Genomic DNA, 17,219 nt, shown 5'->3' on the forward strand with positions numbered 1-17,219 from the left:
CAGGTAGTATTTTGGAGAAATGGATGTTTTGTATTTTGGTGAATAACATTTTGCTTTGCAGTTTGGGGAATTAAAAGCTTGTTTGTATGCACCTGATTTTTACTTTCCTCCTGGGGACTCTTAACCTTCCTTTCTTCCTTTTTTCTCTCCCTCCCCTTTCTACCTAAATCCCTATACTCTGGGTTTTTATAATCCAGAGGGGATGAGACACATACATAACCAGGAGGTTAAACTCTTAAATACTAGTGGGGAGAACCAAGATTTTTTATAGGAGGCAAATTTTAGGAGGTCATTGTAGAAATTGCTATTGAACTTGATTGTTTGCAGATGTTCTTTGTTCTGAGCGTGATGCATTGAGAATTTTTACAATTGGAATAATACATCTTTTCTATTTGCTTCAGATTTATGTTCATTTGTTAAATCATAGAAAGTTTGAAGATTTAGTTTTTTTAGTTTTTTTTTTTTTTTTTTTTTTGTATTTTTCTGAAGCTGGAAACGGGGAGAGACAGTCAGACAGACTTCCGCATGCGCCCGACCGGGATCCACCTGGGCTCTGCCCACCAGGGGGCGATGCTCTGCCCCTCCAGGGCGTCGCTCTGCGGCGACCAGAGCCACTGTAGCGCCTGGGGCAGAGGCCAAGGAGCCATCCCCAGTGCCCGGACCATCTTTGCTCCAATGGAGCCTTGGCTGCGGGAGGGGAAGAGAAATACAGAGAGGAAGGAGGGGGTGGAGTGGAGAAGCAAATGGGCGCTTCTCCTGTGTGCCCTGGCCGGGAATCGAACCCGGGTCCCCCACACGCCAGGCCGACGCTCTACCGCTGAGCCAACCGGCCAGGGCCGAAAGTTTGAAGATTTAAAGAGTATGATTAATTATATGCTTTATTGTAACTTGATATTACTGGGGTTTCTGATTCTTAGAGAAGTTGAATAAACAGGAAGCTTTAGTTGCATTTGAAGGCTGTGGCATGTCTTTGGCACGGTATTTGCTGTTATATAGAGCAGTAGAAGATTAAAAGAAAGATTTTTTTCTGTTTACTATCGTATTTTGGTTTTAAGTTTCTTGTTGCTAATTTGTTGCATATCATTATTGCATTCTACAGTTTTAGCTGGTGGTAAGACTTCACTTTTGAAATGTAGATATTTCTATAGAAAGTATCATTCATTTGCTTTGTTAAAATACAGACTTTGGTGTTACCAGGAAGCAACTTTGTATATTCAAAGATATGTTTTTAGTTTAATTTAAATTACATTGATATGAATTTGGCAGACATTTTATTTTATTCATTCATGTTCAGTTAGAGTTTTGTTTTAATTATACTTGGAAATTTTTTCTTAAATTTTTTTCTACATAGTTGAAGTAGTTTTAGACCAGTGGCTTTCAGTTTAACAATGTACAAAACATTCACTTGAAATGGTTTCAGAATCCACCTTGCAATTGCAAGCTAACCTTTAAGAAATGACTACTTGGCCCTGGCTGGTTGACTCAGCGGTAGAGTGTTGACCCAGCATGTGGAAGCTCCAGGTTCGATTCCCAATCAGGGTACACAAGAGAGGCAACCATCTGCTTCTCACCCCTTCCTCTCTTTTCTCTCTCTCTCCCTTCCTCCCTCCCTCCCTCTTTCTCTCCCCCTTCCTTCCTTCTTCCCTCTTTCTCTCTTCCTATCTCTTTCTCCCTCTCTCTTTCCTCTACCCTCTCCTTCTCCCACAACCAGTGACTGTTGATTTGAGCATGTTGGTTCAGGTGCTGAGGATGACTCTGGAACCTCCATGTCAGACACTAAAAATAGCTCGATTGTGAACATGGCCCCAGATAGGGAGAGCATTGGCCCCAGATGGGGGTTACCGGGTGGATCCTGGTTGGGATGTATGCGGGAGTCTGTCTATCTCCTCTCTTCTCCTCTCACTTAAAAAATAAATGAAAAGAAATGACTGCTTGTTGAATTTGGTGACATAGCAAAGAAGAATAGTCACAATTACCTGAAAAGAATATTAAAACACTTCTTTCTTTTTCAATAGAGTATTTGTATGAACCTGGATTTTTTCATATAATTCAACCAAATAATAAATCCTATCAGATATCAATAGAAATCTGGAAAAATGTAAAAGCCATTCTTCTCACTTAACTTTTTTTTGTTTTGAAAATAGTTATATTCCTTAAAATGTTATTTATGTTGTTTGTAATTTGTAATGGCTTTATTATTTTTAAAACTGAACTTAAATATTTTAAAGTTTCTCAGTTTTACTTTCAATAGGGTAAATATATATATGTTAAACTCGTATAAACACAGGCCTTTTGAGAGTCTTGAGTAATTTCTCAAAAGTATGTAAAAGATTTTGAATTTGAAAGAGGGGTACTGCTCATTTCCTCTTTCCATTTTAGCTGTTATCCGTATGAACACTTGAGTTTTAGTTAAAATAATTATAACCCATCATGATTTTAATTCTGTTAATATAGTTATAATAATTGATATAAATATGGTAATGATAAAAAGACAAAACTCTTCAGATGAAATCATCTTTGGATGTTGCCTGAAATTAAGTGAAAGAGCTAGATTTAACCAACTATGTTGTCAAAAATATATACTCTAAGATATATGCACATAAACACACACTAACACATTTAATCTGCATATCCTTAGGGTATGCTGTCTTTCAACTGATGTCACAGAAAGGGTTATGTGTATGTTACTTTCCAGTTCTTTTATGCTGTGACCCCGTATAAGTTGTAGTTATTAGCTTGGAAGATTAGGCAACTTAGAAGACAGTGATTGGCTGTACCATAAAAGCAACTTAGAAGAGTTCATCTGTGCAAAGCACAGTGACCTAAATCAGATACAGACTCTGTCCGTGGAATCTTAAAGGGACTTACTGAATTATATGATCAAAAACAAGGCATTTGTATGTTGCTATGGAAAGATTTCGCCTGGAGAAGAAGTTACCTGTATGTACCTAGTTATGTTTTTGTGATTTATTTACAAACAAGTTTGACTCTTTTAGAGTTTAATAATGAAGCTTGAAGAAATGTCAGGCTTAGTAGCACTGGCTTAGAATAGTATCATCCTCTGTGTCCTTGGCTGTGGAAGTCATCTGCTGAAAAGAGTAAATCTTTGTGTAAAGTTACCAATGTTCATAACATCTTTCTTAGTCTGCAAAATTAGGTTTTTGATTAGTTAATATTATTTGAACAAGGCTTTAAAAATCCTATGTGGCTAAGATACTGGGAAAGAAATCACTCTGTCTTAATGGCTAAGTGTGTTTTGAAGCTCCATTGAATAATTCTGTAACTGAAATTACTCTACATGTTAATTTATGGGAGGTGTTACTTTTAAGCTCTAGCCATAAATCTTACATAATGAAGAAATTAATTTGTGATAGGGCTCTGCTGCTGAATTAATGTGGCTTTTTAAAACTTCCTATGTCAAAAAAGGATATTAGACTAGGTTTATGAATATATTGTTAAATAATTTTTTAATACTTGTTTTTCCCCTCATATTATTCCTTTGGAATATTAAAGTATCATTTTTGATTATTTAGCAAGAAAATACAAATTATGGATTTTGTTTTTCAGGCAGGATAAATGACTGAGGAGAGTAAGTAAAATGGCAGTGTATAGTTATAAATTCTATTTCAGGCATAGAAACTAAGTTTGTTTGATTTTTGCTGGGAATTCTCACTTGTGAATTGAATTTTGATTTTATTATGTGTTGATGTGGGGCTTTTTTTGGGGGGGGTTATAAACTGATTTATTCAATTTAAAGATATTGAGTACTTGTCTGTTTGAGTTTTAATTGTGTTCATTAGGAGTCCTTAAATGGATCCAATATAAATTTTTTGCTGAGTGTCTTGTTTTTGGAAACATACTCAACATGGAACAAGTATTTATTAGGTAACTTACCAAGGGCCAGGCTCTTCGTGATGCTGAAGATGGAGTGGTGAGTGAAACAGACAGAATTCCTTTCTTGGAACTTAATGTTGAGGCTGGGAGACAGTTAAGGAAGTACTTGTGTAAATAGGTAATTTTCAGTTTTAATAAATACTGTAGAAATTCCTGTGTGTTCTCAGCGTATATAACAGTGACTTTGGTTTATTATCTAGTATTAAAGAACCCATGTAACTGGGACTTTAGAGACTTGGCTTTTAGTTTAGTTCTTTCAGCAACTAACAGTGTGGTCTTCAACAAGTCACTTAAGCTTGTTGTGTGTGTGTGTGTGTGTGTGTGTGTGTGTGTGTGTGTGTTTCTGTGTGCCTGTGCATGGACATTGCTTCTGTTATGTATGTGTGTATGTCTATCTACAAAGAAAATCGTCTATAATATCTGTAAAATGGGAAACCTGAACTGGGAAAGTAAAACGTGTTTACACCTATGAGTTTGCAAAGTCTCATTTATTCATTTGGAATGGAAAGGAGAATTCATTTATATCTGGATTTCTTATCATGGAGAGCCACATCTTAACTGTACATTAAATGATAAACTGGACATTTTATTATATTACATATTTTCATTCACTGATGTAGTTTCACTACCTAGGATAATGCTTGGTATAAAATATGCACTCAGTTTATATTTGTTGAATTAATGGATGACTTCCTTAATTACTGGCCTTGAAGGAAGTGGGACTTCTTTTCGTGGTCCATTGAATTCACGAGGAACAGGGGTATTATCCAAGGGAAGCATAGGTGAACAGACCATATTTTCGAGGGATTTTCTGGCTCTCTTCTGTGGGTTTTCAGTAAAAATGGAGTAGAATCCTCAGAATACCAAGGTAATAGTAACCTCATGCTGGCTGAAGATGGGGAATCTTGACACCGGCTGGACCTCCTTTTACTGAGAAGCCTCGACTGGGTCTTTGTGTGTATGTTTTCCCTTTTGTGTGGGATGCCTTGCTTTTCTAAACAGTTTAATGACTAAGTAAAGTTGAGAGAGTTTTTTTTTTAAGAAAGCTCATTTTGGAAATAGATTTTATCTTCATTTTCTGTTAATAAATGTACATTTTGATAACCCTAAAATAAGTGATTCCTATATATTTTTTTGGTGTGTGTGTATACTGAATTAGAACTTGGAATGAATGCGTCTCTTCAGATAGTGTAATAAATATTTGTGATTTATAATTTCAGGTAGAACCCTGATGAGCCTCTCCATTGTCCATGACTCTTGGGCCTTGTGACAAAGCATGTGACAATGATGTGTGTGTCACTAACAATTCTGGCTGTTGCTTGATGGTTTTTACGCCTCATGCCTTTGAGTTCTGTGCTCTTCCATTCTTTGACTTCTTCATCTTTTGTCTTGGAAACTTCCTGAAAATTAAGTTGTCTTTAGTTTTAACCATGGAATTTAAAATAAAATCTCCTGAAGCTTTTTGTTTCAGTGTCTAAACTGATCCAGTTTCCACTCTGTGTGATGACAGAATATTTTTCACAAGGCTTTTTTTTCCTGTGGGAATTGCATGATTGCCTATGTTTAAAATTTGCAATTTAAAATTTGCAATGATTTCCCACATACTTCTTACACCTCTTCAGCTTAGTTTAGAGTTACCACGTGGATTCAGAGATGAGTTCTTTAGAAACTATGAATAGCACTTAGGCTTTTCATTGCACGAAACAGGAGTCATTGATGATTTCTCCCTTTAACCAGTTTGAAAAGATTATTCGCTTTTACTCTTAAGCTCTTTTTCCCATAAATTTAAATCTTTTTTTTTTTTTTTTTACAGAGACAGAGAGTCAGTCAGAGAGAGGGATAGACAGGGACAGACAGACAGGAACAGAGAGAGATGAGAAGCATCAATCATCAGTTTTTTGTTGCAACACCTTAGTTGTTCCTTGATTGCTTTCTCATATGTGCCTTGACTGTGGGGCTACAGCAGACCAAGTAACCCCTTGCTTGAGCCAGTGACCTGGGGTCCAAGCTGGTGAGCTTTGCTCAAACTAGATGAGCCCGCCCTCAAGCTGGCGACATCGGGGTCTTGAACCTGGGTCTTCCGCATCCCAGTCCGATGCTCTATCCACTGCGCCACCACCTGGTCAGGCTAAATTTAAATCTTTCTAATATTTAAGTTCAACTCCTGGAGGTAGGTAGGGATTGGCTTGGGATTGGGGTTATTTGGAGGAAATTTGTATTTTGAAGGGGCAATATTGTTATTTTTATATTTATATAAGTTGATAGATTGCCCTAGGCATCTGGATAAAAAATTTTCTGACATACAAATCAACTTTTAGAACACTATAGATTTGAGGTTGGATTAATAAAAAGTATGTAGTAACTTGACAGTATTTTCTTGTGAATTGGAATGTACATGTTATTTTCTGAAGGGTTAAAAGGCAATAATGTAAATGAAGTGGGAGTGGTCCCAGGAAGACCTAACTGAAATGATTAAGGGAGTGAAGCAGCCTCAAAGAGAAATTTACATATGTGGGAATTAAGTTTTTAAGATAATCCAAGGATGTGTTCCAACTCTGAGGCGCACAAAAATGACATGGAGAAGTTATTAAAAATACAGATGCGCGGTCCATGTCCACCGCTGAGCCAGCATCCCTAGTGTAGGGCACGGGGGGGGGGGGGGGCTGAGTTTCAACAAGCTGTCCAGGTGTGTCTAAATTTAACATATCATTTAGGTCCTTATGAAAATTAGTTGCAGCATCTTGGCATTTCATACTAGATAGTTATGTATACATTTCCTATGAGTAATTCTCTTACACAACCATAATGCTATTTTAGGGAACATGTTAAATCATCACAGCAGTTTTAATTAGGTAGTTACTAGGTATTTGTTTGTGTACTTGTAAGACTTTTCTGATCTAGTTGTAAAGTTATACGGTAGATGAGAGCAGTCTGACGGGAAAATGGAGTCGTTGCCTTCTTCAGATTCAGTGACAACCGTGGGCGTCCTCTGTGGATTACATACCTCGTGTTTGACACTTCACGTGGTATCTCACGCCATAGTTCTCTCAGGTTATGCTATACTCTGATTTATAGTTGAGACCAAGACAGATGGGTGAAGTGGCTTCCTAAAGATTGCATACTTGAGTCTGTCTACCTCTGCATTTACTTGGTGAAAACTAAATCAAAGCACAACAGTATAAAAAAATAACAAACCCAGGAGTTTACCTCTGCTACCACAAGTTCAGCTTTATTATTATTATTTTTTAACATCCTTCCAGTGTTTCACAAGCAAATTCAAATATTCCTATTCTGGGGTCTTTCTTCCATAGAAGGTAGCATGCCATATATGTGGCTCTCCACTTTGTGTATAACAGGTCAGAGAGATTTTCTTATGCCGATGCATGGAGACTGTCCTTGTTTCCTCAGTAGCTGGGTATTCCCTGGGTAATCATTCCTTTACTATGGAGGCCTCGGGTTGTTTCCAGTTTTTTCCTGGTGCAAGTTGCAATAAACAACCTTGTACATGTGCTGCTTCATATACAAAGAACTTAAACTTTCTTTATGATTGTATAAAGATAATTCTTATATCTGTTGCCTTCTTTGTTATAGAGCAATTATAATCTGAAGTTACCTTACAAGTAGAAATTTAAAATCAAGGATAAAATAATTTGATGAAGAGTAGGGTTATCAATCTTGCATTGATGTGCTTTAGGGGCCTTTTCATTTCCTTTGTGTATCGGAGTTTTCCTAGTGCCTTGACGTTATCTCATTTTAGGTGGGCTTTGTAGGCACTGGCTTGTGTGACTCATTTATCTGAGGTTAAGAACGAAAACGTTTTTGATGTCAAGGGTTGCCCTTGCTGTTGCTATTTTTAGTTTTCCTCTATATTATTGAAGCAAAAAGTTGAAGTAGAGTTTTTTCTAGATGCAGATTTTAAAAGAACTGACTTATTAGCAGATTAAATTTGAATTCATTCTTTTTTAGAAATATTAAAAGTAAAACATTTGAACATTCGTTGTAATTATCTGTCTCTGTTATTTCTGCTTTCTCAGTCCTCTGACAGTGTGTTAGCAGCTTGAGATTCAGCCTTCCAAATGTTTAATATTACATATATTTTTGTATATAGTACCTTTATTTATAGTGCTTTTAAAAAGCAAAAATAGACTCTGTAGTGCATTAACTTCCTCCATAGTTGGAAGTATGATTTAAAGCACTGTATTCAAATGATAGGATATAAAATACAGTATATTTCTATCAGAAATGTCTTGCCCCCTTGAAATACCAGTGGTTTTGTCCTAAGAGATTTTCAATATATGGGAATATGCACACTTAGTTGAATTACTTGTAAAATGTCAAGAGGACGGGTGTGTGTGGCCCACTTCCTGTTTGCATGTATAGCAGACTGCCTTTCAGATTTATGTTCCACAGTTGAGAGAGAGAAATGCAGATGCTTCCTCTCTCCCTCCATTTTTAAAGTACTAGCGGTGTACATTTTTGTAGATTTTAAACTTCTTAGTTTTGTTTGTTCTATAAGTTACACATGAAAACATTCTCCTTCAAAACCAAACAGTAACAGTGTAGTGATATTTTCACTTGGCTTTAAGTTAAATGACTAACTGAAGGCGTCACGGAGACTGGCTAATGGGAGCAAGCAGGATGGCCCACGAGAGGATGTGCTGATAGACATCCTTTTTAATGTGCCACTTGTTATACATACTACAATAGAAGTATTTTTTTTATGAAAGATGTTTAGAGGTCAGAGTGTTTGTTTTAAATAAGTAAATATCGTGAGATTGCCTAATTTAAGTTATTTTTTAGTGTTAACTGATTAGTGTTGTTAGTACATCTAAGCGTATGTTTACCTGCATAGCAATAAAAGGTTTTATTGTTTAGTTTCAGGGTGAGAGATAAGTGCATTGTTTTGCTTCCTATCTTGGCAGTTGTTCTTGCTAAGTGAAAGTTTAGAACGGGAGCAGTTAATCCCTTTTAAAATCCACAGTATGCTGCCTCCTGGGATAATCCAACTTCTGCCTTTTTACTTTAAGAGACAGCTGGTCTTTTGTACCTGTGCATGTTTTGGACTAAATGGTATCAAGTGATTGGGGGATAACTAAGTAAGGCTTTAAAGTATGACATGCTTAGTGGATAGTAATTATTACCTATCCATATCCTTATACTTTTTTTTGGTGGGTTTTTGTTTTCTATTTTAGCCTTTCCTCATTTCTCAGGGTGTATGATTGCCAGAAGACAGTTTGATTAACCTACATACTGTTGTATGTCTTCTTTCTTAGTTCATTATATGACAATGTTACATGGTCTAGATCAGCGGTTCTCAACCTGTGGGTCGCGACCCCAGCGGGGTCGCCTAAAGCCATCAGAAAATACATAATGCATATCAGGTATTTACATTCTGAATTATAACTGTAGCAAAATTACAGTTATGAAGTAGCCACCAAAATTATTTTTTGGTTTGGGGTCACCGCAACATGAGGAACTGTGTTGCGGGATCACGGCATTAGGAAGGTTGAGAACCACTGGTCTAGATAGCCTGCTCTTTACTTCCTTAAATGTGAAGGTTTAGCAGGTCATTTTCCTTCTCTGAGTTTCCAATATTGAATACCAGTCCTTTAGAGTCATATGCATGTACCACTTGATATCCAAATGTATTTGACTCTATAATTTGGATATCAAGAGACTTGCATTTCCTAATATATTGAGTCTGGTTCTGAGTTTTGGGTAACAAGCAGAGATTGGATAGCAGAGTTTAAGTAGCAGGGAATTTATTTAAAATGTAATCAAAATGATTCAGTTCCTCAGCTTAAAGATAAGAAAATTTGGATATTGAGAGTTTGGATAGCAAGTGACAATTGTATATATGAATCTAGTTTGTGTACACTGAAAATGGTTATACACAAAAGTACAATAATTCAGACCAAAAGTTTGAAGAGACTTTAAAGGATCACTTTACCCAGCCTCCTATTTGATCCTTTCTAATTCAAACTGGTCCTCCAGTTTATGGGCATTGAAGCAGTGAGATGCTAACTACATCATGTGTCCCTTTGGTCTGTTGTTCTAAGTACTGGGGAAGCACTAAGGAACCACGAAGAAACAGGACTGTTGAAAGTTCGTCTTGCAAAATTAAAAAAAAAAATACAGTTGGCTGGATAAAAAGTAATTTCATTCTAGAAGAATGATGTTCAGTGGAGTATTAACAATGTTGTAATTGATGTTAACATTATTTAATTCTCTCCTCTCCAATTGTTTCTATTGCCTACAAAGGTACCAATTAAAGTGTAAGGACCTTCTAAGAGAACAAATTAGATTATGTCTTTTCCTTCCTGAAAGCTGTTTTTCCTCCCCTGCTTTGGAAGGTTTGCAGTATTTTGCTTCCATCTGAGCCAGAACATTGCCCATTTCCTTTTGCCCACTCTGATTAACTGGTTTCAGGCCATCTACCTCTTCACAAAGCCCCAGCCCCTTCCTGCTCATTTCTGGTTCTCTCGCCTCTTCCTGGGCCATCCTTTTCCTGCACTCATCTTTTGCTTTGAGTCCTTGGCCAGAGGCGTTGCAGGACAGACCTCCCTGGTGGGAATGAGGTTTCTGTGTTCTGGGCCCTCTGCTACTGCACACACAACACAGACTCTGTGAGCCGATTTGTGTCACTCGTGAAGTTCGGATAGGCCTGTCTAATATCAGCCAGTTCTTCCTCAGAACCTTGGTATATCTTTTTAAAGCCTGGATGTCCTCCTCCAATATGTCTCCCAGTCCCGAGCGTGGCTGCGGACAGTAGCGTCCCTGTCTACTGTTCTCTCTGCTCCTTGTACACCGCCTCTCTCGTCTTTGTCACGTAAAATGGAATAGACATTCCTGGGGAACTGTAAGTGGGGGTGGTGTCCTCCTTGTCACCCTTGCCCACCCCGTCTGGCTGCATTTGTTGGCACACCTCATGGAGGTTCAAGGCGTCATGCTGTCCCGCAAGGTTAAAGGTCAGCAAGGTTGACTATTCCCTTGCACAGCACGGCTCCGTGAACTGCAGCTGGCACTGAAGGCTTTGAGGGGAGGGAGCTTGTACATCTGTCTCTGGGGTACAGAATCCTGTGTATCACAGTTACATAATAGCTACTGATGATTATAATGCTCCTTTGAAAGTGTGGTTAGAAGTTGAGAAGGGAAGTTAAACCTAAAGTTTTGTTCTTTTAAAGTGAAATTATGAATACATAATACATAGATACAGATAATAGGACAGCAAATCCCAAAGGGAAAGGGGGAGGGGGTGAGGGGAGGGGGGCAAAGAGGGAATAATGGGGAGGTGAAGGTGTTATATTGAATGGGACACTTGAATCCATGTTAACACAATAAAATAAAATTAATGAAAATTAAAAAAATACTCTATGCAATATTTTACAGTAAATATATTTAGTGTTTGTTGAGCTGAAAAGGGAACAAAATTAATGAAGGCAGATTTCTAAAGGTAGAATCCACTTAAGGGTTAAATTTGGCATGACTTTTTTTTTTTGTATAAATAAGAACTTCTAACTTTAATTGGCTCTTGCTTAATTTGTCAGTTTAAAAGTGGTACTACACATTATATAGACTAATTTTTGACAATTTAGTGTTTAACCATAATCCACTTTATTATAGCTAATTTAAGTGTTTCCTTTTAATTAGAGGACCAAAGAGCAAAGAACAAGAAATAAAGCATTCTATATTGTTATCTGTATGTTCCCCTACCCCCAGATGTGTGTTATTTTCTGACATGCTGGGTCTTTCAGTTGAAGTGAATACAGTGGTACCTTGAGATATGTATTTAATTTGTTCTGTAATTGAGTTCGTAAGTCAGTCAACTCGTATATCAAACTGCCGATACTGAACCCAAGTGCCAACGTGCCAACTAGCGGCAGCTTCCCGAATCACGACTCGTATCTCAGAATTTCACTCAGATCTCGAACAAAAATACGGATCGAGTCGCAGCTTGTGTCTTAAAAAATTCGTATGTTGGTCTGTTCGTATCTCAAGGTACCACTGTGTATGTACCAGTTACTTAGTAACTTCCATAGAACACCAATTAAAATTTTTTGTTATCTGTTCTTACCATGAGGTTTTTGAATGGTCCTCTGTGGATTAAAAAAAAGGCATATAAGTACACTTTCAAAAGAATGCTATTATCTATAATAAGAATTTAGTTCTTGGCACTGGCAGGGGTTGGGGTGGGCAGGGTCAGTGAATAAAGCCTCTTCCCAGTGCCCGAGGGCTTCAGGTTCGATCTTCAGTCAGGGCACGTACACAAGAAGCAATACAAACACAACTAAAATGGAACTACTAAGTGGAACAATGAGTTGATGCTTCCCTATCTCCCTCCCTCTCCCTCTCTCTTTCCCCTTCCTGCCCCCACCCAAAATTTAAAAAAAATTATTTCTTTGATAGGAAGGCAATCTTACATATTCTCAAATACACCAAGTAGTATGACCTCAGTATATGTTGATTCATGAGCCAATGACAATTTCTTTTTTAGGGTCCTGATGAAGAAGCTGTTGTAGATCTTGGCAAAACCAGCTCAACTGTGAACACCAAGTTTGAAAAAGAAGAACTAGAAAGTAAGTTTGTTTACAATCACTTACGCTTATCAGGGTAAATTACTTATGAATGTTATTTTTCAGTTTTACCTACTGTTTGTTGAAATATTTTTTGTTGTTTTGAGGTAGAATGTACATTGAGGGGGTGTTCAATTATATTTTCTAAATACAATTTAAAGATTAATACAGCAAACATTCATGTACCTCTGCCTATACGTATTTGCAAACAGAACATTCCCTAATTATTTAACTCTGTTGAAAGCATTGGCATAACATAGATTATAACACAAACTTCACAAATGGTTACCATTAGTTAACTTGGAACATTGAAATACCATGGTTACAAAATCAGTTAATACTTTTATTTTTTTCTAGCAGGTTGGATAATTTGTATTATGACCAAACTAGAGTACCATCCTAATAAAAGCCACAGTTATCACTAATTGTCATCTCAATGTTCATTTTATAGGTCTGTTACATCAGCCTTTTAAAATGCTATAATAACCTCAGCATAGAATTGTGGAGCAAATGGATTATTAGCCAACCTTTCTTCCCTAAGCAGAAAAAAGTGGTTTTTTTTCCACTTTGCTTTTAAAATAAATTTAGATTTACAGAAGAGTTGCAGAAATAGTGCAGAGTGTTCCAGTATACCCTTCACCCATTTTTTTGTGTAAACATTTCCAGCATAAGTTTATGGAAATGAAGAAATTAACATTGGTATGATTCTGTTAACTAAACTACAGACTTTATTTAGATTTTACCAGTTTTCCACTGATGTCCTTTTTCTGTTCCAAGATCCAGTTGAATGGTTTAGGATCCAGTAGTACATTTCGTTTTAATGTCTCCTTAGTCTCTCTAATCTCTAACATTTTCTCTGTCTCTTCTTGTTTTTTATGACCTTTTTTGAAGAGCAGTGATTAGATACTTGAAGTTTGGTTTTATTTAATGTTAACATATAGTATGAATAGACTAAGACTGTGGTATGGTTGGGGAATATACCACCAACATGACTAGCTGTTCTCACTGTATTGTATCTGGGGACATATGATATCAACATGATTTATTGTTGGTGACGTTAACTTTGAGCACTTGGTTAAGGTGGTGTTTGTGGCAAATGTTTTCGTGGACTTATTTTGTGGTCTTTTTGAGAATACAGTACATTGTTAAGTTCAACTCTTCTTTAAAAACTGGTATCATATGGGGCCATTAATTTGTGGCTCGTAAAAAAGGAGATGGAAAGAGTAAAAAGTGCTTCATATTTACTTTCTGAGATGGGGGAAGAACCCTGTCTTTTAAATTTGACTTTAGAGAGAAGGTGGGGGACAGACAGGGACAGACTGGAAGGGAGAGAGATGAGAAGCATCAGTTCTTCATTGTGACACCTTAGTTGTTCATTGATTGCTTTCTCATAATGTGCCTTGACCGGGGGCTCCAGCAGAGCTGAGTGACCCCTTGCTTAACCCAGAGACCTTGGACTCAAGTCAGCAACCTTTGGGCTCAAGCCAGCGACAATGGGGTCATGTCTATGATTCCAGGCTTAAGTTGGTGACCCTGTGCTTAAGCTGGTGAACCCACGCCTAAGCTGGATGAGCCCACACTCAAGCTGGTGACCTTGGGGTTTTGAACCTGGGTCTTCAGCATCCCAGGCCGACGCTCCATCCACTGTGCCACTGCTTCGTCAGTTTAAATTTGACTTTTAAAGTCTGGACTTATTAGGCTTTATAGAAGGAACCTCAGCTACCTAGAAGGTTGTGGTTAGATTCTGTGAATTACAGGGGCTATGGAAGTTAAAACTGCTAGCAATAATTTTATTAATTTAAGTGGATGGTGATACATTTAATCCATCATTTATCATTTAGTCATTCCTTAAGTATATGTGACCTAGAACATGAAGAGAGGCATTTGACTATGGTCCTTGGTTCCCTTAGTTACCCCAAGGCCCCTAACTTTGCATACTTTGTACATATTTAAACTTTAGTATCAACTTTGATGGAGAGGTTAAGTTTATCTCAGACTTTGATTAAATAGCCCTTTAATGAAATAAAATAAAGGTGAAAGAAAAATGAAAGAAAAAAGTTATAGCATGGAATTATAATAAAAACAGAAAAGAAAAACCTGTAAGTCTCCATCTATCAATCTTTGGATTCTAGCATATTTTTATTTATTTTACCTAAATTGCAAACTCAAATAAATAATTTATTTATTTTAAAATTGCTAGCTCATGAAGTTTATTTTTGTCTTGGTGCATTGAAGCTTGTGTACCCAAACCCATTAGTACTAATTGGGGTCACAGTGATCATTTCCAGTGCACAGTGATGAGACTTTGACTCTTGAATTTCCGATTTTCTTTGGTGTTCAGAAGAGAAAATAGTTTCACTAAAATACAATTGTGATATCACTTAATTTTGTTATAGTTTTTTTCACTTTTCTTGAGCTTTAACATACATAACATAAAATTCATCATTTTAAAGTGTTTTAGTTCATAGTTTTTTACTGTATTTACTATTTTCTGCAACCATCAACACCCTTTAATTCCAGAACTTTTCTATCATTCCAAAAAGAAACCTTTTATAATTGGTTTTTTAATTTAGGTTTTTCAAAATATTTTCAAAAATATTTTGAAATAATTGATATTTAATATCTACAGTTCTTTATATAGTTCTTACCATGAACTAGGTAGAGTAGTGGGTACTGGGAGATGTTTAAACAATTTTAGTTTCATATGTTTCTTAGGACTAGTATCTTTTAGTTTAAAAGGTGATTATTTACTTTATTGAAATACACGGGCAACTGAAACAAGAAGTGTGTCACCCGTTTCCAGCCTTAGCTGGGAACTTGGGTGTCGGGCAACTCAAATTTCTGCTGCTCTGTGCATTTTAGTAAATGACTGTGAAATCTCCGTGAGTGTGGGATTACAAATACATTTTAGTGAGTTGGCAAATTTGCAAATATAGAATCCATGAATAATCAGGATTGATTGTACTTTCAGATCTCATCTAAAGATGATGATCTTGAATTTCTTGAGGGATTTATTTTCTTACCATCTTACAGAATTTGTTAGGAAAGAAATGACATTACCATTCATATTTCAGCATATGACTTTTTATTTTTTGTGCATAATGGCAAAGTGCAGCTCTATGCCAGATGGTTTTTGCCTAGTTGCAGATTAGTTCAACTTGTAGTCCATGACCCCTGTCACTCAACACAGCTTAGATAGGAACCTCATTAAAACTATTTAAGAAATCTATTTCATGCCTTTTAGTATTTGACACAATGCCGCTAGCTGTCTACCTTCCTGATTCAAGTTTATTTAACAAGCAGGAGCAGAGATTGCCTTTCATAATCGTTTTGTTGTTCAGAAAAGAAACTCAGGATCATGCAACATCAGCAGTAGCTTTTTCTATTCTAAAAGTATATGATAACCTTAATGTATTGCTTTTGTTTTCCAAATCTGATGATTTGCACCCTTTAATTATAGTATTTGGACCATTTACATTTAATGGAGCCTTAGTAATTTGGACCTTGATGATTTGAGATTTTCAAAACTTTAAGACATTAGTAAATATTTACAAATACCCATTTGTAGAGCATATAATGTCATTAAAGCACATCTCTTAAGGACTTCTACTAACTAGGGTTGGCCATAAATGTGATGGAATAATTTATGTCTACATAGTATGATTCTGAAAAAGCCTGCTTTTCAGAATGTTTTTTTAGATTTGCAAACTAATGCTTACGCAAGTACTCTGTGTATCTAGTGTTATTTATCAGTCAGCTGTATTAATCCTTGGTGTAACGTTTTGTATAGTACTCTGAAAAATCAGAAAAGTAACAGGAGACTAGCTTTTTAAAGTTATGTGAACTTAAATGTGATTTTCTTTTATCAAAGTGAATTTTGGTATACTTTCATGCCTATCATTCTTCTTTCCCTTTTGGAAAATCAGTACTCTGTTTTCGAATCTTTCCTAGGTCATCGAGCTGTGTATATTGGCGTTCACGTTCCATTTAGTAAAGAGAGTCGTCGACGTCACAGGCATCGTGGACACAAGCATCACCACCGGAGAAGGAAAGACAAAGAATCAGATAAAGAAGATGGACGGGAATCTCCTTCTTATGGTAAAAGAAAACAGTAGTTCTCTGTGAACACTTTAAACCATTTTACTGGAAAGCTTTTTTTTTTTAAATTGGATATATATATTTTAAAATTTGATGTCTGTAATAATTTAAATACATTATATATATTGAACAATATTAATTAAAGAAAGAATATTTTTTTTTCTACAAGAAAATAGTTTATAGGTTTAAGATCTACAGGAGATAAGTGACAAAAATAAGGGACTTTGTTTTCATTGTATTCCAGCCTTGGGATTGTAGAAGTTGTCTTGACACTTAAGCTTCAATTATGGTTGGGTTTTATTTACCTTTCTCCAATATATATTTTATTATTTACACAGACAGTAAACAGATATCTGGAATCCTCGGGCTCCTGAAAGAGATGGAATCTTTTGTTTCATTTTTTTTTTTTAATTTATTTTTTATTCATTTTAGAGAGGAGAGGGAGAGACAGACAGAGAGAGAGAGAGAGAGAGAGAGAGAGAGAAGGGGAGGAGGAGCTGGAAATATCAACTCCCATATGTGCCTTGACCAGGCAAGCCCAGGGTTTTGAACCGGCGACCTCAGCATTTCCAGGTCGACACTTTATCTACTGCGCCACCACAGGTCAGGCTTTTTGTTTCATTTTTAAACATTTTGGCCAGAAGATCTTATTCA

At 36.5% G+C, this 17,219-nt stretch overlaps 1 protein-coding gene and 1 pseudogene across 14 annotated transcripts in view; one reads left to right on the plus strand and one right to left on the minus strand.

Moving 5' to 3' along the window:
• Positions 1 to 17,219, plus strand: part of SLC4A7 (solute carrier family 4 member 7) — a 111,316-nt gene that overhangs the window by 24,568 nt on the left and 69,529 nt on the right. For 7 of the 14 annotated variants that reach the window (XM_066244962.1, XM_066244953.1, XM_066244965.1 and 4 more), the window contains exons 2-3: positions 12,389 to 12,470; positions 16,419 to 16,565. In XM_066244962.1, the coding sequence (XP_066101059.1) occupies positions 12,389 to 12,470; positions 16,419 to 16,565 (229 nt within the window). Of the gene's footprint in view, positions 1 to 2,818; positions 2,941 to 12,388; positions 12,471 to 16,418; positions 16,566 to 17,219 lie in introns of those variants that run through there. The other 7 variants (XM_066244963.1, XM_066244952.1, XM_066244954.1 and 4 more) reach the window with 3 other exon arrangements.
• LOC136314534 (dnaJ homolog subfamily C member 9 pseudogene) lies at positions 10,199 to 11,634 on the minus strand (annotated as a pseudogene).

This window comes from Saccopteryx bilineata, chromosome 10, assembly GCF_036850765.1.
Source record: "Saccopteryx bilineata isolate mSacBil1 chromosome 10, mSacBil1_pri_phased_curated, whole genome shotgun sequence".
NCBI classification, from domain to species: domain Eukaryota; kingdom Metazoa; phylum Chordata; class Mammalia; order Chiroptera; family Emballonuridae; genus Saccopteryx; species Saccopteryx bilineata.